General features: G+C 38.0%; 2 protein-coding genes across 2 annotated transcripts in view; both read left to right on the top strand.

The window, feature by feature from the left end:
* The window catches only part of LOC140272867 (SWI/SNF-related matrix-associated actin-dependent regulator of chromatin subfamily E member 1-like), a 221,943-nt gene that overhangs the window by 182,138 nt on the left and 16,258 nt on the right, over positions 1-23,547 (top strand). The gene's annotated exons all lie outside the window — the stretch shown is intronic.
* Positions 6,868-22,107, top strand: LOC140273247 (all-trans-retinol 13,14-reductase-like). The gene is made up of 13 exons (XM_072368765.1): positions 6,868-7,064; positions 11,381-11,563; positions 12,040-12,178; positions 12,454-12,556; positions 13,204-13,399; positions 13,492-13,689; positions 15,126-15,245; positions 15,352-15,490; positions 15,782-15,891; positions 16,072-16,238; positions 16,847-17,006; positions 21,311-21,487; positions 21,955-22,107. Exons 1-12 carry the CDS (start codon positions 6,899-6,901, stop codon positions 21,460-21,462), a joined length of 1,833 nt encoding a protein of 610 aa, XP_072224866.1. The 5' UTR covers positions 6,868-6,898; the 3' UTR covers positions 21,463-21,487; positions 21,955-22,107.

Genomic DNA, 23,547 nt, shown 5'->3' with positions numbered 1-23,547 from the left:
AAAACAGTCAACTTGCTGGGTGAATCTGTCTAATCTGTTAACGGTACCACGTACAACTCAGAATACAACAGAGACCAGTGTAAACTCCACAAAGCTAGCCTTACTTGATATTAGATCTCTGTCCAATAAGTCACTGTTAGTTAATGACTTCATAATTTCCCACAATTTAGATTTTCTTTTTCTGACAGAAACATGGTTAACAGAGAGCACAAGTGTTACTATTCTTAATGAAACAGCACCACCAAATTTTTGTTTTATGGATAAATGCCGAAATGGGAGGAAAGGTGGGGGAGAAGGAGTTTTATTTTAAAGGGTGTTCCTAAAATTCTGTTTTTAATCATTTACAGATCTCCAGGATACTGTGCAAGTTTTATTGATGAATTTTTGGAATTATTGTCTGTTATCTCGACTGATTTTAACCATTTTATCTGGACCGGGTATTTTAACATTCACATAGATAATACGACAGATGGTAATGCCAAAGAATTTTCTTCTGTGCTGGACATGTTTTGTTTGTGGCAACATGTAACAGAACCGACCCACCTTCGAGGTCACATTCTGGACCTGGTCATTTCTTTTTTTTTTTTTTTCCCTTGTCCTGTTCAGCATTATGGCAGCAGAATTGTAGTCTGAATACCTTTGATGCCAAACAGATTTGCTTTGCCAAGGGAAGTTTTATAAATGTAAAGCTCCCCTTGATGCCCATTTATTTATTTCTGTTGACAATATATGACATGTAATAGAACTGAACCGGACCGGGGGACAAGGAAAGAAGAAGAGGAAAGAAGAGGAAACAGAACAAAAATAGAAACAAAAACCAGACAACCAGCTGCTACACCTGTAAAAAACAAAACAGACAACAATCCATGGCCTCTGAGGGGAATCCAGCCTTAGAGCCACCAGGAGTAATGGAAGCTGTTGCACCAATAAGAATCAAGAGCACCTTGAGCAAACAGAAAACACCATAGAGAAACACCACTACGGTCAAAAACCTGAAAAGAGAATGCAGGAAAGCTGAACGTAAGTGGAGGAAAACAAAGCTTCAGATTTACTATGAGCTATACAAACAAAGCCTGCATAGTTATAACAATGAGCTGTGCAAGGCCAGAGAGCTGCATTTATCTGAACTGATTAATAAGAATGCTAACAATTCTTGAACTCTGTTTGCTATGGTTGAAAAACTCACAAATCCTCCTAAACAGTTAAACCCAGACCTCCTCTCGACTGAGAAAATCAACAAATTTGCCAACTTTTTTAGCCAAAAAAAATCGAAATAATTAGACAAAACATTCACGCCACACAGACAAACAAGAAAACTAATCTGTGTCTGAAACCTCGAACTAACTCTGATGTTATGTCACAATTTAATATTACTGATTTAAAGATCCTAGAGGAAACAGTCATCTGAAATAAACAACTTGCGCTCTGGACATATGTAGCGAACTCAAGTGTGGAATTTAATACAAACTTAAGATTTTAAATGACTGCAACATTCTTTTGTGGGGATGGTCAGTTCTACATCAAAGAAGAGAAATTTACAACAACCCTTGCCCATGCAAGCATTTTGGGGGAGTTTTCTAAGCGCCTCTTTCCACAGACCTGTGCCATAAATTTAGGTAAATGCATTAATAGCTTAGTGCTAACGAAGCGGAACAAACAACAGACCGAAGGGTATTGGGGAAGACCAGAACAGGACCCTTCCGACCCTATATGGTTCAAAGTAAACAATGGTGACAGTTCACCCTGACTCTGACTCAAGCCAGAGACAGCCGGACCTCTCAAAAGGATCTCACCCAGAATCACTTTTTAGCTGAATCTTGAAACTGTATTAAATGTGCTTTGTATCTTTGTACAAGTTCTTTCATGTTCTCAGTGATATCACAAGCTGCATTTTAATACCTTTTTCATGATAGTACGCGGAACGATACGGAAGATATTATTATTTTGGAAAATGACTTATCAGCTTATGGAGCCACATTGCCCCTGAGTGGTCCGTAGTACTGAATAGTTAAACCCAAAATTAAGTCAACAACTTGCATATGACTTGACATTTATGAAATAATCCAACTGTTAACCAATGCTTCATCTGTTTCTTATTGTATTCCGTGTTTAACACAGGAAAATAACATTGTTTGGTTCGTTATTCATACGTCATACTTTTACAGATATCCATCTGAATTTCGAGACTCATAACCATCATGTTATGTTATGTTATGTTATGTTATGTTGTTTGTGCTGTCTTTATATCCTAAGTTTATGCTATATCTTTCCCTTTATACCTTAACAAGTTATGGTGTTTTAGAATCCTCTGAACAAATGTTTATGAGACGGAGGAATGCAGAGTCGAATTCTCCTTGCAGGTCACCTTACAAAACACGCCCAGGCAGACGTCACAACAGTTTCAGGCATACCATGGGCTGAAAGTGTAGCGTAAGCCTACGTCATGCCCCGCCTCCGAGAATCAAACTCCGGAAACCGCGAGGAAAAGTTAGTTATTGAACAAGTTCTTGAATAGAATATTGACGGAATATTGAAAGAGAATATTGAAGGTCCAGATCAGTAGAGAAGATGAAGAGCAGAGAGCTCTAATTGATGGAATGAGAGTCTGGTGGAGAGTCTTTGAAAATGGCAGAAGAGGAAGGTGAGATGGAAGAAGAAGGTCCGAACAAAGACAGAAAGGGAAGAATGTAGTAGAAAGATACATTTTGCGTTTTTGTTCGTCCGTCATCCTGTCTCCGCTCTATAGCATGTTTTAAACTCTGCTGCTGCAGCTTCCTCACCTATTAAATCAATCGGTTTTTGTGTATGTGTTCTTTACGTACGTGTGAGTCCAAGAAAACGAGAATTCACGAGTAGCGACTATATGAGACTGGAATTTATTAGCTATTAATTAATAATTGATTATTAATTTAACATACCAGAATCGTAAGATTCTGTCTTTTTCCTTCGATTGAAGGTGGTGCCCTAAAACGAGGTAAAATAAGGCTTATTCAGATAGTGAGAACTTTCGGGTAAATCCTTATAACTTATCACATCACGCTACGTGTGTCCGCTATAAATATATATTGTTGGCGATATATAATTTGGCTACACATAATACCTTAAAAAAAACTTTTTAAAAACTGTTTTTACCTTAGTAGAAAGTGATCTCCTACAAATAGTTAACAGCTCACTGGCATCAGGCATTTTTCCCAAGTCAGTAAAGCCACTCCTAAAGAAGAGAACTCAAGGTGACTCTATGATGAACAACTACAGACCTGTCTCTACTCTCTTTTATATCCAAGATTATTGAGAAAGTTGTATTTAACCAGGTCAACGACTTTCTGAATGAACGTGGAAGTCTCAATAACTTTCAGTCAGGCTTCTGACGTCATCACAGCACTGAAACAGCTCTGGTCAAAGTGTTAAACGACATCATGTTCAATTCAATTCAATTTTATTTATATACCGCCAAATTACAACAATTGTCATCTCAAGCCACTTAAATAATTTAGTCCAATTCAAGCCAATTGGAATTCAATTCATTGTAATCATAATCCAATTAATTCATATAGAGCCAATTGAAAAAATAATATCCTAGCTAAGGAAACCAACAGATTGCACCAAAACTTGTCTTCAGTCCAATATCCCGTCCTGAGCGTGCCTGTGGTGAGTGTGGAAAGGAACGACTCCCTTTTAACAGGAAGAAACCTCTGGCAGAACCAGAACCAGGAAGAAACCTCTGGCAGAACCAGAACCAGGAAGAAACCTCTGGCAGAACCAGACTCAGGAAGGGTGGCCATCCGCCTCGACCAGCTGGGGTTTGAGAAGACAGAAAAGAGGGAAAAGAGGGGGGAAAAACACCATAACGCCATTCAAAGGATATCTGTTGGAACAGGGAAACACAAGTTAATAACCACAATAATGTCTCCAAAAAAATTGGAGAAATTAAACGGGGGGAAAAAGAGAGCAAAGTGAGGAAAGGTGTGACAGATGAGGTCCCCCAGCAGTCTAAGCCTATAGCAGCTTAACTATAGGATGTTTCAGGATTACCTGAGCCATCCCTAACTCTAAGCTTTATCAAAAAGGAAAGTTTTAAGCCTAATCTTAAAAGTGGAAAGGGTGTCTGCTTCCCGGACATTTACTGGCAGCTTATTCCACAAGAGAGGGGCCTGATAACTGAAGGCTCTGCCTCCCATTCTACTTTTAGAAACTGGGAACCACAATGAGTCTTACAATGAGACGTTTAAGATATGATGGAGCTCAGTCATTAAGAGCTTTATATTTGAGGAGAAGAATCTTAAATTCTATTCTGAATTTAACAAGGAGCCAATGAAGAGAAGCTAAAACTGGAGAAACATGATCTCTCCTGTTAGTTCTCATCAGAACTCTGGCTGCAGCATTTTGGATCAGCTGGAGGCTTTTCAGAGAATATGTGGGACAGCCCAATAATAAGGAATTACAGTAGTTCAATCTTGAAGTAACAAATGCATGAACTAGTTTCTCTGCATCACCCTGAGACAGGATGTTCCTGATTTTAGAAATATTACGAATGTGAAAGAAGGCAGTCCTAGAAACCAGTTTTATATGTGCGTCAAATGATAAATTCTGGTCAAAAATAACTCCAAGGTTCCTCACTGTAGAACTAGAAGCCAAGGAAATACCATCTAGAGTAACTATATAACTAGACAATTTCTCCCTGAAAACCAGTTTCTAGGACAGAAACCGGTTTCTAGGACAGTTCCATGGCTGCGAAAGCTTCCCTGAGTTCTCGCTCAGCACCGCGGAAGTTGGTACCACAATCTGATAGCACTTCCTTTGGTCGACCTCGTATGGAAATGAAACGACGAAGAGCAAGGAGGAACACATCCACATCCGTAGAATTCAGAAGCTCTATGTTCACCGCTCGAGTCGTGAGGCATTTGAATTTCATGCCCCAGCGATTCTCTGTCATCCTACACATCTTCACCAGGTAAGGCCCGAAGAGGTCAATGCCAGCTGAATAAAAGGGTGGACAGAGAAGTCTGAGGTGTTGCCGGGGCAGATCCGCCATCTGTGGCACCTTTGACTGAGCTCTCCAGCGCTGACAGGTGGAGTAGTTGAGTTGGTGGTGTCGGAGGCCTGTCATCCCCACAAGATCCAATACTGCCTCCACAATTCAGCATAGACCTGTTCTGTGCGTGGATGCAGGAGACATTCATCCATGTCTTTGATGAGAAGTTTCAACACTGGGTGCTTTGGATCAAGCACAATTGGGTGGATCTCCCCGACACTTGGATTCTGCAATCTGTGCAAATTATTCAACTAGTAACCATGTACCAAAGTAGTGCACAGAATCAGTAGCAGAGCCACTTATTTTATCCCAATTTATCTCGAGAAATTTGGGAAGAATGAATTAGTTTTAAAAGTGAAAATATTTATGTAAATAGGGTTGGGCACAAACATGGGGCTGTTTTCTAGCTGTAACATCAGTTTGTTGGCAGTGCTATTGAATACCACAACAGGAAAATCACCAACATGCCTTATTGCAGCTGCTTGCACTTCCATAACCAGGCAGACCGATGAAGGATTGAATGATTATTCTTAGCATATATCCCTTTGTAACTTACAGCATGTGCAGAGGATGTGCACCCATTAGTCTGCAATGGTCCAGCTGGCTGATTATATAACAGAGGTTGCTGCTTACTCACTCTCTTTTTCAGGAGACACAAGAGTGAATTTGAGACTACCAATATAATATTAACCAACTGTATGAGGTCTGATAAACTATGTCTATCAATAAAACCCTTGAACCTCATCTTTTATAAAACTGTTAACCAGGATTTTAGCCCATTTAGAATCCAATGGGCAAAGAAAATGGCTGGTAACTCCAGAGATAAACTTTCAAATGCCTCACTGTACCAAGTAGTAATAAAGTCAGTACAGCGGCATAGCTTTTTTTTTTTTTGATTTAGCTGTAAAGTAATTTGGACTTGGAGCTTTCCCATTTGGTAGTGTTTTGATAACTTTTACATTTCCTCAATTGTCCATTCTTTAGGATTCTGTCAGTTTTGGAAGGTGAATTTTCTGAAAAAAATCTCACATTGTAATAGTGTTTGAGCCTGAATGGTCTCAAGTTAAATTTGTTTGTTTCGGTCATCTCAATTTATTTCTTAATTTTTGGTGAATTTGATTTTTTTTTCAAAACAACAGAAATGATCAATTTCTGTCTTTGATTATTTCTATATTTGGTTTTCTGATTCCTGTTTTCTGACTGGAATAGTGATTTTAGTGGAGCTCCTAAACTCTATACTTGCATTTCACTTGTGTGATGTTGAAGACCAAACTATCCCTTTCACAGCATTTTAGCTATGAAAGTATCTTTGTTCAAAGTCATCTAGTGGAACTAGAATGATTTCAGCTATACAGAAAGATTTCTGTAGAAGTCAAACAAATCCATCCTAAGGCTGTTCATTAATGAGTAATAAAGTTGCTTTTTGGATATGCATACCACTCTAAACGGCCCTGATGAAGTGACAAACAACCAGGCCTCTCTTCTCTGTCTGTCTCATGTGCTTGGTGTGGATAATGTGTTATCCCACTCTTGTAGTTCTTGAGGCAGAATCTCCAAATTGTCACATGTTACATATCATTTTAATGCTACCATTTACCCCTCAGTTCTCCTCCTCTGCAGTTCAGTGCTTTTATTGAGAGAAACTCAAGTTAGATAGCTATCTTCTTTCTTTCATCCACTTTTGTTCTTGTTCAATAGTTCTTCTTAACCTCTTTTTTTCCTCCTAAATTTCCCCTGTATTTTCTGTTTTCTTTCTTACTCTTTAATTTCCCAGAGGCAGCCTCCCCAAGGAATTAGTAAAGGTCTATCTATCTATTCAGTGTTCTACTTTATCTTATCGTTGTTGGACCAAAGTTCTCTTCAGCTATGTGGTGGTGGGTGCTTGGTGTTTTTGGCTGTGTGCTGGTGGTATGCTTTTCCACCTTTTTCCTAACCACCGGAAAACGCTACAAGTTGTTCGATGAGAAGTGCCTGAGACCACCGGGACCCTTGGTCACCGACAGAAAACAGAGGGATGCCAGGTTGAAGAAAGGTAAAAAAAAGTAAAGGGTCTTCTTTTATGTTTTTTCTTTTTCAAATTCCAACGTGTCCCCGTTGGCTCATATGGCTCTAACATGACAGAGATGTACTTTGGTGCTAGACCATGAAGAGACATGAGTAACTGGTTAAAGAGTAATGGGTCCCTATAACACCACTATGTAGTCAAGTTATGACTAATCTAACGTAAGTGTTTCAGATCTAATTCAACTCATTGTATCTATTATCTAATAATAGTAGCTAACAGGTATCCTTCATTGCTTGATGTCAGTGTCATTGTGGATAAGATCCCTAAAATTAAGTTTGTGTAGCAGGTTTTTCTATGCTTTTAATCCTTAATGGGCTTATGAACAGACCACAAAGTTAAAAGTTCTAGTCTGTTTGACAACAGAAACTGCTCTCAGTAAAGAAAGCCTCTGTACTGATGGTTTCAGTGAGTGAGACTTGATTGAGTTACATGCAAGATTGATTTACAATTGAGATTTGAAACTAACTATATTTTACAATCATAAAACACTTTATGAACACTTTATTCATCCCCATGGGGCAATTAGGAGGGCAAAAGGTGACATACATTTAAGAGAAAATTTAAGAGAAAATTACGATAAAATAAAGAAAAAAATGAATAAAATAAAATAAAATATTTTCAAAAATACACAAGATGGGTGGGGCAAAGCAGCTGATTGTGTGCATTGGCAGGCTTGCTGTCAGTAATGGTATAAGTGGTTTCTGCAGAGAACAAGACAAAGATAAATATAAAAATGTAAATAGAAGATAAATATGAAAAATTAAATAGCAGATACAGCAGTAAATAATGATTATGGATTATGGATTAAATAAAGCAAGCAGTGAATTACAAATATGTTGCAGAAGAATGAGCAGCAGTGAACAGCAGAATGAGCAGCAGTGAACAGCAGAATGAGCAGCAGCGAACAGCAGAATGAGCAGCTATATGGTATTATTGCACATGATATAATGAAATTGCACATTATTGTAATATTGCACATCTTAAATTATTGTGACCTATTGAGTTCAGGAGAAGAATGGCATTAGGAACAAAGGTCACTCTCCTTCTTTGGGTCTTAAAAGTTGGACAGCGGAACCTGCGACCAGACGGCAGCCGCTCAAATGCTGGGAATAGAGCATGTGTTGAGTCACTGAGAATACGACTAGCCAGGCCACTTGCCTGCTGCTAGTACACAGTGCTCAGGTGGCAAGCAGGAAGTCCAGTAATCTTAGAACACACTTTCACAATGTTGTGCAGGCGGTTCCTGTCCTGTAGGGTGATGATTAACATCACATCAATTAACATTAAATGCAGTTGTAAATCCACCGTAAATTTACAGAAACTCCTCACAAAATACAGAGGCTTAAATCTACTGTTTCTTTATGATTACCAGAAGATTATAGTAAAATCATTGTTGTATCAAATGCACGACTAGGTAAATGGCTACAAAACAAGCTGTAAATTATTTGCCATTTTTTACCCTCAACACATGGAAATAGAACAAACATTGTGTCAGCATTCAAAATGGCTAATATGACTGTAGTAATATAAATGACTGATAATGACTGTAGTAATAGGCCAGATAGAGGACTGAGAATCTACATCAACATATTTTTACTATCTATCTGCTACTATCTATTAGTTTGGCATTATCTACAGTTAAAGGATTGTGTCTCCATTCCAAAGAGAAAGTTCCCTTCATATTTCAAGAATGTCAAAAATCAAGAAAAAAGCAGAGACTAGAGAATTCTAACATTATATTTTTGCATTGTAACTGCTTGGGATTTTACAAACAGAGAGTGGGGAAAAAACAGTAAAAGAACATGAGCAAATGAACTGCTCCAGTATCTGCTTTCACTGCACTTATGCATCTGCTGGATCATTCGGGGAGAAGCAGCACACTAGATTTATTCAAAGAGAATGTTGTAAAAGTTCTATGAGGATTTCAGATTTCCCCTGCAACTTTCTTTCCTTCCCCCACAGTTACAACAGCACAACTCTGCATGCATTGTGATTGTAAATGACTGCTCCTAACTGGTAAAATTTAGTAGAAACTCCTAAAAATAATGGGCGTGGCAGTCTTAAATTTAGGACTCTATAATTTAAGGAGGAATTCACTTCACAAAGGATTTTAGGCCTAAAAGAAGCGGACTCACGGCCGGTTCTAGGCAGGCTTATATGAGGGGGCAGTCAGAAATGTGAAGGGGGCATCATGTGTACACATCAGGCTCCAGCACTTATTTTTCTGTGCTCATAGTAAGCTATGTGTCCAACCTGGAGAAGTGGATTGCACTTTGTCAGGCCTCTACCTTCAGACCTGTCCAACTTGGGTTCCCCACCTGAAGACTAAGCTCCAGCTGGTATAGCTCTTAAGGTCACTGAGGCACACAACCCCCCTGACCACAATAAGGTGGCAATAAGGTCCCTCAGGAGGAGGGGGGAAACTGAAAAATAAAAATAAAAAATAAAATATCCTTCATTCAGATTTTAATAACCAACAACAGAAACGTTTTCATAACTGGATGGCCTAATTCTTAAAAGAATAAAGAGGCACCAAACAAATAAGGTGCCTCTCAAAAAGCTGCCTCTGACCGCTCTCCATTAAAATACGCGAATCATGGGTAGATCCAGGCCACTTTGCAACAACATCAAAATGTTAAAAATTCCCTTAAAAAACAACCTGCGTGTTGTGGACTTTCTTTCGATTGACAAACACGTCCTCGTCTATTGATGGCACAATTATTTTGATATTTGTCCTGTCAATAGCACCGGCCATACCTGCAATTGCCATAAAGTTGGCTTTGATTCTGTGTAGTTGCTGATTATCTAAAAGATAAACTGTTGTATGATATGTGGTCTACAGAGCGCGTTGATGGTTTGGTTTATGGCATGGCTAACTGATGTTTCGCTGCAGTCATTTTCTGATTCTTTCTGAATAGGTCTTACTGAGTTAGGAGTCCTCTCAAGGACTTTTAAGCTGTCCTAGAGAGGTGATACTTTTAGGCCTAAAATTCTTTGTGAATTGGTCTTAGTGAAAAGTGACGCGCCCATTATTTTTAGGAGTTTCTCCTAAATTCGCCAGTTAGGAGCTACTTTTAACCCTAAGATCCTTTGTGAATACGGTCACAACACTGTTTGCGCTTTTCCCTGAAAATCACCACTGTTCTTGTGTGAAAAAGAATTTTATTTCAAATCTTGCCTTATCTCTCCTCAAAAAGGATAAGAGTCTGTATGGTGTGTGAATATGTGTGGATATCAAATGCATTTAAATTTTCAGCCAGATAAAACCGCTGACTGTTTAGAAATTCTTTGTTTTACAATTGTATCAGCTTTCATCTTCACTGCTGCAGATTATATGCCTAATCATTTGTCATTTGTCTCTGTTTTCAAAAGTATTTATCTCATTATGATTTTGTTTCCGTTCTTGTCAGAACTTGGTCATTGCTATGTTTCCCAACCTTAGCAATCACATGCTTATTTTCCCAAGTAACTGGTCTTTTCAGTATGGCCTCAATCAGTTTTCCCGCTTTGATTTCTGGCTTCTTCCTAACAACACAGTTTAATTAATTTAGGGTTGTTTGACCTTTAGCTGAGAGAGAGCACAGAATACCACTTATTCTGCAAAGGTCTGCTGCAAACATTGATTCACTTGCTTCCATTGCAAATTCACTGTAGGAAAAATGTCCCCTCCTGAGGCAATCTCATCTCCCAAAGAGCTTATGAATTTGTTGATGTGTGAATTTTCTAATTAATGATAATAATTTTATCACCCATAAACTTGAGACAATGCAATCTATTTTCTTTTAATGAAGTCCTGTAACTTCAAAGTTAATCTCTCCAAGTAACTACACATCATTCATCCTTCTTTGTCTGAACGTTCATTCATGCATTTAAATATCTTAATGTTCATTACACAGCACACATCTCATTGTAACACACAGTCAAATTCTATTCCATTCATTTATGTTTTTGCTTTTCTGTTGATGTTAAATTTGTCTTGAGTGGTTAGTAAATAAATGTGCATTCATCACAAATCTGTCTGTTGAGTGTTTTCTCATCGCAGTGATCAAATCTTTTCAGACATGGCATTAACAAATAAACAGGCTTTTGTTAATTAAAGTCCTTGTTATTGCCACATGACACTGATAATACATCTTTAAGTGATAAATTGTGATAACTTTGAAAATTAAAGTTCAACTAGAGATATTTTACCTGATGACAGTGGATATGGTCTTTCAGAGCTGTCATCAAAAATCAGCAAGTCTTTGTTCAAGATTCTGATATGAACAGATATTTCCTTGCAGGGTTTCGTGAGGACCAAGTTCCCCCTGCTCTGGATGCAGTGGTGATTGGCAGCGGCATTGGAGGTTTGGCAGCAGCAGCGTTTTTGTCCAAAGCAGGCAAGAGGGTTTTAGTCCTGGAGCAACATGATCAGGCTGGGGGCTGTACACACACCTTCCAGAATAAGGGATTTGAGTTTGATGTGGGTAAGTAAACACACATCACCATATAAACATTAAAAATATAGTAGTTCCCTGCAGCTTGAATTTAGTGTACCTTTGATATAAACTGTAGAAACACTATCAGTTATTTTATACTTCATAGGTTATATGTTTAATCAAACATCCACTGGCTTTGTGTTAAAAATAAGATCAGTGCATCCAAATACACAGTTTATTGATTGGTATAACTGACAATGCAGTTATTCTATTCTATTTGCCTTCAGTATTTCACCCCAGTACTCACAAAAAAGAGAATACCAGGCTCAACAGCACAAGTTACAAAACTGAGATCATTTGAAGTTTTCTCAAATGCATAGCTTGATGATTTTTAATTAGCTTGGATGAAGAGAAAATAAATAGAATATTTTTAAAAAAAAATTAAAAATCAATGCTTTTAAATTAATAGAAAAGTCTATATAATGTCTGCTATTAAAAATCGAACCTCCTACTATCACTGTCAGGTATCCATTACCTGGGCCAGCTTCATGAGAACAGCATGTTAAAAATTGCTCTGGATCAGATCACAGAGGGACAGCTGCAATTCACAAAGCTAGAACAGCACTATGATACAGTGTTCTTGGGTCAGCCCGACCAACACAGGTAGGCCTCATTACTTGTATTGCTCTGTTAGATTTATTTTCTATCTTATTTCTTTAGGCACATTTCCCTATAAAGAACAAGGGGGATTTTTTAAATCACTAAAGCGTTGTAACCTCATTAGTGTCTCACTCATGCTCTCGAAGTGCCTTACTCTTTCAGATATTGCTCTATCACATTTGTGGGTCTCTGCAAGGGAAACAAATGAAATTATATTTTTCACCAAAACCACCTCATCTTATCTCTCTTACTTCTCTCATGCATTGTGTCATTCTCAGGGAATACCATATCCATGCAGGAAAGACTGAGATGGCAGCTTGTCTGAAAAAGCAGTTCCCAGAGGAGAAGGGGGCCATTGATGAGTTCATGAGATTGATGAAGGTAGGGAAGGAGTGAGGTAATAAACATGACAGTGTGAAAGATAATAAAGGGAGGAGCAGATATTAGAGGCCTGGAAGAACATAATGAATTAACAAAGATGTTATTGTTTATAAGTAAACTAAAACATAAGAACAACAGCTTAATGAACACATAGAGTGCCACAAAACCCAAAACTCACTTGACTGTTCCTGTCATTAGTGGTCAGCGTTTGGAAATTCAGTCCTGGTTTTCATTGATATGCTGATGACATTAAACTTTACATAAGTTGTTTCTGATTGTCCTAGCCCCTTTTACTGACTTATTTCACAGTAAAATTGAATATTTTCTGTGCTTTTAGATCAATGTGCATCCATTTTGAATAGCTTACAGAAGGGCAGTTGTAGACTACCTCCCATCCTACCAATTTCAGTGCCATAGTTTCTACAGCAATACACTTGATACAAGCAGCTTAACAGTAGTATATATAATATATAATATTTACTATTTAATATATAATTATATATTTTTTGTTTGTTTTTATCATTGACAGTGAAGCATAAAAGGGAGAGCAGAGCTGACACTTTGTTCACACTGAAAACAATGGAGGTGGTGGTCAAAGTTAGCTTAAGATGGTTTGGATCAATAAATTTGATTGTGTCCTCTTGCAGCTTGCCTCTCGGAGGACCCCGCTTATCGCTGTTTTGAAGATTATACCATACTGGCTGGTAAACTTCCTAATTGGAACTGGCCTTTTAGATCGCATATCTTGTGTGTTTCGTCTAGCAAGAACCAACCATACAGAAATTATCTCCCGCCTCACAAAGAACAAGGATTTTCAGGCACTGACTGCCTACCTGTTCTACGGTACTGGTCATTCACAATTGCATGTGTCGTACAGATCACATGAGTACTGCACACAGTCCTTACTATTATCTGTCATCTTCTTTTTTTTGTAGGTGCACCTCCTAAAGATTCCAGCTTTCTCATTAACGCTCTTCTTCTTCACCACTACAAACGAGGTGCATACTACCCTGTAGGGGGCGCCAGTGAATTTGCCTTTCACATCATCCCAGTCATTCAGCAGGCAGGTGGTGAAGTGTTGGTCAGGGCACCTGTGAAACGCATCCTGGTCAACAACCAGGGGAGGGCTTGTGGTGAGTAAGGGAGGGGGAGATAAAGAGCCAGATTTACTAATACCAGCAAAACACTGTAGGCTGCAATCCAGAAATAATGCACTAACAAGTTGCCAATTCTGATGAACTATAAACACAGATGCAGCAAGCTCATTTCAGTAGTTCTTTCTTTCTTTGCACTAGCTGTCAGCCAAAATGAACACCTGATGCTTTCAAAGTTAATTAATGTTACATACCTCTGCTTTGGTCCAGTTTTTCCTCCTCCTTCCTTCGCTTTCTAAAAGCAGCACCTGACGGCTTGGTTGCCCTTTTCATTATAAAAGATGAAAAAAAAAACATGTTGCTAAAACTAACACGACAACGTCCTTGTTTATTAATTGAAGAAGCTGGGATGCGCTGCCCCTCCCCCGCCTCACCTTCCACAAGCGTCAGGTTCAGGGCGCATGTCAGCCGGATTTTTCATATTGAGCTTTTCTCTTCTTTTTATTATTTATTTAAAAGAAAAAGTGTCAAGAAATTTGAAGGATAGGTTTAAATTTATTATTCGTATCTTAGAGTATATATATTTTTTAATCTTTAATTTTTCTTTTCCATTTTGAGAATTCAATTTTTGCGCCCCTCCAGCAGATGGTGCCCAAGGCCTATGCTCAGAGCAGGCCCTGCTTTTATGTGCTCTGTTTGGAGATCCTCCTGCTGTTTATTAGAAATAAACATTCTTGACTCTGAACTGACCCTGCATCTGTGTCCTGTGTCCGGAGACTTTGACAGGACACAAATGCAAACACATTAAACTTTTTAAAGCCTACTGTTGGAAAGTCACCAAAGATGAGGTAAACAGGCTCCAGGTAAACATTGAAAATAAAGGTCATAAATAATCATGGGAACATAGAATTTGATTTAATTGGATTATAATGTGCACAATTAAACTTCAATGTATTTATTTTATAACTGAACTTAATTGTTCTTGTAAAGTCTCCTACATTTATCTCAGTTTTGACAAAAATAAAGTTTATTAAATTTAAGTACAATTGGAGAAAGACTACTCGAACACAGGCATAGAGAATAGACTGACTGAGACAAGACTATAAACAGAGAGGATTAATAAGAGAACAAGATACAGGTGAAAACTGATGAAGCAAATTAGGCTGGCATTTGATTAGCAGCCCCCCACCTCCTCTTAATTCTTATGGGAGTGTTAGGAACCTACTTTTTCACAGCTTTCGCACTTGGGCTTAATATTTGTGAAATGGATAATTACACAATGTAATATACCAGGTACTGTTTTTCATCTGAGGTTTATTAACCTTATCTTAAAATTGTATAACTACTGTTATCATTTTCTATTAGAATTGAAAGAGGGTGTACTTACTCTTTCACATGTTCAACTGCTGAGTCATACAAAGTAATGGTAAACTTTTCCTTTAAAATAATGCCATATGTATTATACATGTATTTAGGTGTGACAGTTCTTAAAGGACATGAAGAGATTGAGATCCATGCGCCTGTTGTCATTTCCAATGCTGGTATCTTCAACACCTTCCAGAAATTTCTACCTCAGCACATACAGGACAAACCAGGTAATGTGGACTAAACTGACTACACATTTCGGATTTTCCATCATTATATAATGTAAATCCTGCATTGTCTATGTGCCATTTATTGTCTTTATGCGTGTGTATGTAGAGATCCAGTCACTTTTGGGAATGGTCCGTCATGGTATGGGTTCTTTTCTGGTCTTTGTTGGCCTCCATGGAACCAAAGAGGACCTGGACATTGTTTCCACCAACTTTTGGATGTATAAAGACAATGACTTGGATTCTCTGTAAGTTTTCTTTGTCTGTCTTCTTAATTTCTTTCTCTGTTGCTCTCTAATTTCATTTGCCATGTATTGTTGTGTTTTGATATATTTTGATGAGAAGCATTTTTGGGGGGTATATTATATCAGGTCAAATATGCCCAACATCGCTGATGGTGTTACAAAAATGTTCTAGGGTTAAAAACACAATACATGTTTACTCAATACCACCCACCTCCATTTTATTGTATGTTGTTTCTTATGGATTTAACTAATGTATTATGTCTATGTTTGTGTGCACATTGCTGTGTGTGAAAGGATGGAGCGATACTGTTCTCTGAGCAGAGAGCAGGTATTGGGAAACATTCCCATGATGTTCATCACCTTTCCCTCTGCTAAAGACCCCACAGCCAGCATCAGACATCCAGGTGACACTTTAATCTGGGTGCAGAATTATACTTGTTGGGTGGTTAACTCTCAACTCTGATGTCTTTGTGCGTGTTTTTTCCATATTTGATCACTTTGCCCCCCTAAGCCAACATGTTATTAAAAATCATTTCTTACATTCCTGTCACCCTTTCTTTGTTTTACTTATTATCTCTCTATAGGCAAGTCTTGTATGACATTGCTAACCATGGCTCGCTATGAGTGGTTTGAGGAATGGGAGGACACAAAACTTGGCAAGAGGGGCCAGGACTACCTGGATCTGAAAAACAGCATGGCCCAAGAACTTCTGGACTGGGCGTTAACCATTTTCCCTCAACTGCGGGACAAAGTGTGTGTTTAGATTTTTCATCCTTGTGTCATGCATTTGTCCTGTCCAGAGTTCAACAGTGGAAAAAATATTGTTCGTATAGTGGTAATGTCCACAACTCTTCTTGAGCTGGCTATGGTAGATATTGCTGATATACATCAATGTCCTATGTAGCTCATGTATAGCTCATAAGTGAAGTATATGTTTTTTTTAGATTAAGGTCAATTGATGGAGTATTGCTGAGCATATACATTTAGTCAGTGTTGCACCTCACTGACTAAATTACACTTTTAGTTAGTAGAGACCAAACAGCTAGATGAGGGGCTAAAGGTTTACATCAATTAGCCAGAATGCTAATGTTACTCTATATCTGCCAGTTTAGTTAATCTGAACATACTGATTGTATGTCTGTATGGTGTTTAAGTTTGTACTGCTGCCCACATTAGCTTGAAAGTATAATCACATGCACCCTTAATTGCTAATATTATTAAAATGATCAGCTTGGCTTATTTTGTTCTTGGCACTGTCTGATGACCATCTTATGCAAATATTTTAATATAATTAATTATCTGTATCAACTGTTGATATCATCTTGTCCAGAAATACATTTTGTGTATTTGTTTGTTCAGGTAGTAATGGTGGATGTTGCAACACCTCTGACTAACGTCCATTATTTGGGTGCTCCAAGAGGTGAGATGTACGGCGCTGAACATAACTTGGCGCGCTTCAACCCTGAAACAGTTGCTAAGACGCGACCTCAGACACCAATCAACGGGCTCTATTTAACAGGTGACATCACAAACATTGCTACAGACTTTGAAATGACTGCCAGGAGTACAGATATTTCATACTGGAGTGAACTTTTTTTAAAGTTTGTTAAAGTTGGGTAGCTTGTTAAACAGGGTATCCTAGAGGCAATCTTTTTTCCAAAGATGGTGAAGTATTGGTGCATTCCATTTGAACTGGAAGGTTCTAAATTTCAATTAAATTTATTTCAGTTTTATTTGTATCGAGCCAAATCACAAAAAATATATATATTTCAGTAGACTTTAAAGATATTGTCCATTTAAAAACAACATTATTCAATTAATTGTTATCCAATAAAGGGTTGAGGTTAATCAAATTAATTACAACCCAAACTAGTCAATTTCATATGATGCCAATTTTAAAAAAAGACAAAAAAATTTGCCACGTTAAGGAAACCAGCAGATCAAATATAAACTTTCTTTCTGTTTAGTTCCTCGTCCTGAGGATGCATGGGGTGACAGAGGAAGGAGATATAAAACCTTTAAAGAGGAAGAAACCTACAGCAGAATCTCTCTTGTGGGTTGAGAGGACAGAAATCAACAAGTAGCATAAGACCAAGCTAGAGATATTTGTTGAGAAAGAGAAACAGGAGTTAATGACAAAAATAATCATTTGGGTGAGAAAAACAGAGTCAGACAGTTAAAAGAGCTAAAACTAATGTAATCTTGAGTCTAATTAGTAAACGTGATTTGAGGATAGCTGCTATTCCTACTTGGAATGTGCTTCGAGAAATGTGTAAACCTGAATAGTCAGAGGGAGTTGATTCATTAACACCAACCAAAGATGTCAAATCACGAAATACAAATACTTTGGTATCTTATCTAAGTAGAATTTTTGAGTATCTATACTTTACTGGATTAATTATTTTTCAGCGACTTTTTACTTTTACTCCTTACATTTTTACACAATTATCTATACCTTCTACTCCTTAGTCGTAATTTATGTTGGCAACATTGTCCAGTGTTGTACGCATTGAAGCTATAGTGCTGTCAACAAGAGAGTCAAGTTCTACTGGAGTAAAATTTAGGTAGCCGTCCTCTGTCATATCAGCACATGGCAGTGAAGAAAAGGATGATGAAATCAACTCTTTAAATCTGGTTACAGCATTCTCTGACAGACACCTTCTATATGTAGAATTCTTCTCAGAAACCGTGTAGTCAAGTAATGTAAATTCAAAAGTTATTAAAAAATGGTCAGACAAGACAGAGTTATGAGGGAACACTGTTAACTGTTCACTCTCAATGCCATAAGTCAGCACAAGGTCAAGGGTATGATTAAGGCAGTGAGTAGGTCTGTGAACACTTTGAGAAAATCCAATAGAGTCTAATATAGAATTAAAGTTAATATTTAGGCTGTCATTTTCAACATCTACATGAATGTTAAAGTCACCCACTACAATGACTTTATCTGTACTCAGCACTAACTGGGATAAAAACTCTGAGAATTCAGACAGAAACTCAGAGTAAGGGCCAGGTGGACGATACACAACAACAAACCCAAGAGGTTTTTGTGATTTCCACTTTGGGTGGGAAAAACTGAGAATCAGAGATTCAAAAGAGCTAAAGCTAATCTTGGGTCTAGGACTGATTAGTAACCCTGATCTGAAGATAGCTGCCACTCCTCCTTCTCTACCTGTGGTTGGAGGAACGTGAACATTTAAATAGTCAGAGGGAGTTGATTCATTAATGCTAACATGATCCTCCTGCTGCAGCCAGGTTTCTGTAAGACAAAATATATCAATATGATGATCACAGATCAAATCATTCACTAACAGAGACTTCGAAGGGAGAGATCTAATATTCAGCAAACCACATTTGATAGTTTGATGCTTTTGTTTGTTTTGAAGTTTTTGTTTTACATTTTTTTTTGCACAAGAGGATTTGCTCCTTTTGTGTTTTTTGATTGAGGGGGGGGGCAGCATCAGGTGGGAAGCCGCAGAGAAGTGTGTAAGACTACAACTCTGCATCCTGGTCTCAACCCTGGGTTGTCATGTTTTTGGATGACTAATAAATTCGTCCATATTTCTAGAAATGAGAGCCGCTCCTTCCAAAGTGGGATGGATGCCGTCTCTCCTCATCAGACCAGGTTTTCTCCAGAAAGATTGCCAATTATCTATGTAGCCCACGTTGTTTGCTGTGACACCATCTAGACAACCAGTGATTGAATGAGGACATGCGGCTAAACATGTCATCACTGGTCAGATTTGGCAGGGGTCCAGAGAAAACTACGGAGTTCGACATTGTTTTGGCAAAATTACACACCGATGCAACATTAATTTTAGTGACCTCCGAATGGCGTAACCGGGTGTCATTACCGCTGACGTGAATAACTGTTTTACCGTATTTAGGTTTATCCTTAGCCAGCAGTTTTAAACAGGATTCTATGTCGCCTGCTCTGGCCCCTGGAATGCATTTGACTATGGTCGCTGGTGTCTCTAATGCCACGTTTCTGACTATAGAGCTGCCAATTACCAGGGTTTTGTCCTCAGCGGGTGTGTCGCTGAGTGGGGAAAATCTATTTGAAATGTGGACAGGTCGTGTGGTGCGCTATAGGCCCCTGTGGTGCGGGGCCTACAACATTTTTTTTTTTTTCATTACATTACTTTTACTTTAATACTTCAAGTAGACTTGATACCTGTATATTTATACTTCTACTTGAGTAAAAAGCTCAAGTTGATACTTCAACTTCTACAGAAGTCTTTTTAAACTCTAGTATCTATACTTCTACTTGGGTAATGAATGTGAATACTTTTGACACCTCTGAGACTAACATAATCCTCCTACTGCAGCCAGATCTCTGTAATGCAAAATAAATCAATATGATCATCAATCATGTCATTTACTGACCGATACTTGGAAAGGAGAGATCTAATACTCATCACACCACACTTAATGTTTTTATTTTTTTGCTTAATACCATTTTCTTGTCTTAATTTGTGTGTTGTATATGTTATTTGCACCTATGTTTATTTGTTGATTAAATGCAAACAACCTTGCAAGACTGCAACTCTGCGTCAATCCTGGATTATCATGGTTTGGGATGACTAATTAATCTTGCCATATTTCTAGAAATTTAATTAAATTAAATTCAGTTTTATTTATACAGTGCCAAATTACAAAAAATGTCATCTCAAGGCACTTAAATAATATAGTCCAATTCAGCCCAATTGGATTTCAGTTCATTGTAATCATAATCCAATCAAATCCAATCAATTGATTTAAAAATAATCCAGTTAATTCATATATAGCCAATTCAAAAACAATTTCCTCGCTAAGGAAACCAACAGATTGCACTGAAACTTGTCTTCAGTCCAATCTCCCGTCCTGAGCGTGCCTGTGGCGACTGTGGAAAGGAACGACTCCCTTTTAGCAGAAAGAAACCTCTGGCAGAACCAGACTCAGGAAGGGTGGCCATCCGCCTCGACCAGCTGGGGTTTGAGAAGACAGAAAAGAGGGGGAAAAAATATCATAAAACTATTCAAAGGATACCTGTTGGAACAGGGAAACACAAGTTAATAACCACAATAATGTCACATGGACATAATATCATTTGAGAAATTAAACAGGGAGGAAAAGAGAACAAAGTGAAGAAAGCTGTAACAGATGAGGCCCCCCAGCAGTCTAAGCCTATAGCAGCTTAACTATGGGATGTTTCAGGATCACCTGAGCCTGTCTTAAAGATATAAAGACCTGGATGACTCAGAACTGAAATGAGAGCTGCTCTTTCCAAGGTCATCCCTTGTATTATTACTGTCTACATATTTCCCTTATTTTAGTCTTAGTATTTTATTTTTTGCACCTCTTCCATTCTTGAGGCCACTTTCCTCAAATGCAATTTTGGTTTGGGAATGTTGAACTCAACTCTGGGAAAATATCCAAACATAGCTCTGTGTTCATTAAATCACAGCTGTTTTCATTAAATTAGCTTTCTTAAATTGTTTGATGATTCATCACTCTGTTTTTCAATTTATATCCATTTTCACAAGAATTTTAACATTTTATCTTTAAGACAGACACTCTAACTGCTCCTAAATAACCCTAGGAAAAACAAGCAAAACTTGATAGATTAGATTGATTAGATTTCTATACACCAGTGTAAGAAATCTACCCTCTAAATTCAGGTTTTTCCCAATCACTTGCCTCAATTTTTAGTAAATTGGCTTCTCATTTACATGGCATTTGTAGATTGTCCACTAGAAAAAAAAAAACAAATGTAAGCCACTCATGTCAAGCAAGTGCTGTTTTAATCTGACTGCCTGAATATTCTGAATATTTGTGTGTGTACAGGTCAGGACGTATTCTGCAACGGCATGGCTGGGGCTCTGCATGGTGGACTGCTCTGTGCCTCTGCTGTCCTCAATCAGATCCTCTACATTGATCTTCTAGCCCTGAAAACCCGCCTCAAACACAAACGGAATAATCCTAAGAAGACCTTGTAGCACCAGGACTGTGGTGGAACCATATGTAAATGTCCCGTTTTTTTTGTTTTTTTTCATTTATTCAAATTTATTTTCCGTAGTTTGTCATGTACAAAGAATCTTCAAACTATTATACCAAGAGTGTATGGAGAGTTCAGAGACTGTCCTGGTGTCTTATATCTTGTGAAACTGTAATCTGACCCCAGAAAAGAAAAGAATCAACCATTCCGTTGGTTCGGTGTCACTTATACTGGGAGGAAATAAAAAAAAACTTTCCACATTGAAGGCAGAGCACTGAAGCTACTTTCCTAGACCAGCCAAACTGATTACAAATCACCAGAATTCACCATATGACACTCTAAACCCTGTTGCCAACTGGCTGAGATAATAATTTGTCATTCAAAGGCCACAAAGTCATCAGTTAATAATCCCATAGCATTCCAGCATTAGCACAACTTTAAGCTATTCATCTTGAAATGCTGTTTTTAAGTGGTCTTTTGTGCTTTTTTTTAGATGTTCCAAGAGCAAAGGAATGTGTGACATGAGAGGAAATGGTGCGCAGTGACGACATTGAAGCGTTCTTCACAAGTCCAAGATTCATTCAGCTCCTCAGCTGTCGGCTCCCACATTCCTAAGAAGTTTTTTTCAATAAACTTTTTAAACCATTCCCTTGGTCACTGCATTGCATTCGGCTCCACTTTCTGTCCATCATTTGTAATTAAACAGCATAGCTACACAATAATTGACACAAATTTTCATTTTCCATTTGTTCTTAATGTTCAAAGACAAAGACATTGTCAAGAATTTCATTATCTTGATAATATTCTTTTTTCGTTTAAAAGTACTTCAAATCAGCATGTTCGTGCACTTATGTGTATACTCAAGTATTTATCTGATAGCTTTTATACAATTGCCTGCATGCAATACAAAGAGAAACAGCTTGTTTCTACAGCTCAAATAAATGTTCCTGTCAGCTGATTCGGCAGCATTTCACTGGTAGTAACCCTGTTAGTCCCACTCTTGCTACCACAGCCATAAACAGAACATATAAGGTCAAGAAAAAAAACCTAACTTTTCCTTCTTGTTTCATCTGTCCTCTTCCTGACTTATGCTAACTTCTCCTGTAGCATGCTAGCTTCTCATTCAATTAGTTCCTCACAGTGCATAGAAAATTTGCTATAAAGTTCCAAGAACATTTTCTGGATTAATATCTTCAGTGTTTTACTGCACCAGGAACCTTTGAGTGGCCTCTCTTAGACTGGTGCAGAGCAGAAACTCCCAGCTACAGCAGAGATGGCTCATTACTTATAATATGTCTTGTAAAAAACATGTTTGTGTGTACTTAGCGTAAGTCTGTATGTGCCTATACCTACCCTGTCATGGCAAATAAATGTCACTTTTCTTGTTAATGGTTAGAACAAGAAGTTTGGTGCCAAACTCATCCCCACTACCTGCTGCATCATGGTTTCTGCTGCATCCTCCGGGTTCCCCTTTGGTTAGATTCTCATCACATGCTTTGTAACTATTGCTGTTGGTGGGGAAAAAAGCCTGTTCTTTTATTATACAAGTAATATTGAATTAGCTTGTCTCTGATGCAATGCCTTTAAATATTATTTTAAACTATCCAATATTATGGTAACTTGAATTTTTAACACAAATCTTACCTGCATAATACAAAAGGTATGCTTTTATTCCACTTTCATATTGTTCCAGTCTGGGTTTTATGTAAAAACCTACAGGGATTCTCCTTGTCCATTTTAATAATGACACAGATCTTGTATGTCAAGTTGAGTTTTTGTCTTGTCTCCACATTTGTTTTGTGACTTCCTGTTTCATTTTGGAAATTAACTCTCCTCTCGTTTCAGATTACTTGCTCTTCCTCATGTGTTACCAGTCTGATTGTTTTACCTGATTCCTGACTGCATCCACTCGTTCCCCACTTCCCTCATGTATACTTATAGTCTGCGTCTCCCTTTGTCCTGTGCCAGTGTGTCATGTCTGACTGTCCTGCACACAAGCCCGTTGTCCATAGTCAAGTATTTTGTCATAGTCAAGTCTGTCTAGTACCTCGAAAGAGTGATTTTTGGTTGGCTTATTGACATTTGC

Source organism: Leuresthes tenuis, unplaced genomic scaffold, assembly GCF_036924035.1.
Source record: "Leuresthes tenuis unplaced genomic scaffold, fLeuTen1.0.hap1 SCAF_17, whole genome shotgun sequence".
Taxonomy (NCBI): Eukaryota; Metazoa; Chordata; class Actinopteri; order Atheriniformes; family Atherinopsidae; genus Leuresthes; species Leuresthes tenuis.
Note: the sequence above shows the minus strand (reverse complement) of the source record. Positions and strands in the feature narration are given on the sequence as shown.

Bases quoted from the DNA above. Each gene is read 5' to 3' on its own strand.
- LOC140273247 (XM_072368765.1), top strand. From the start codon at position 6,899: ATGTGGTGGTGGGTGCTTGGTGTTTTTGGCTGTGTGCTGGTGGTATGC. The intron at 12,557-13,203 runs GTAGGGAAGGAG...GTCCTCTTGCAG, and splicing joins AGTTCATGAGATTGATGAAG to CTTGCCTCTCGGAGGACCCC. The intron at 15,491-15,781 runs GTAAGTTTTCTT...TGTGTGTGAAAG, and splicing joins GACAATGACTTGGATTCTCT to GATGGAGCGATACTGTTCTC.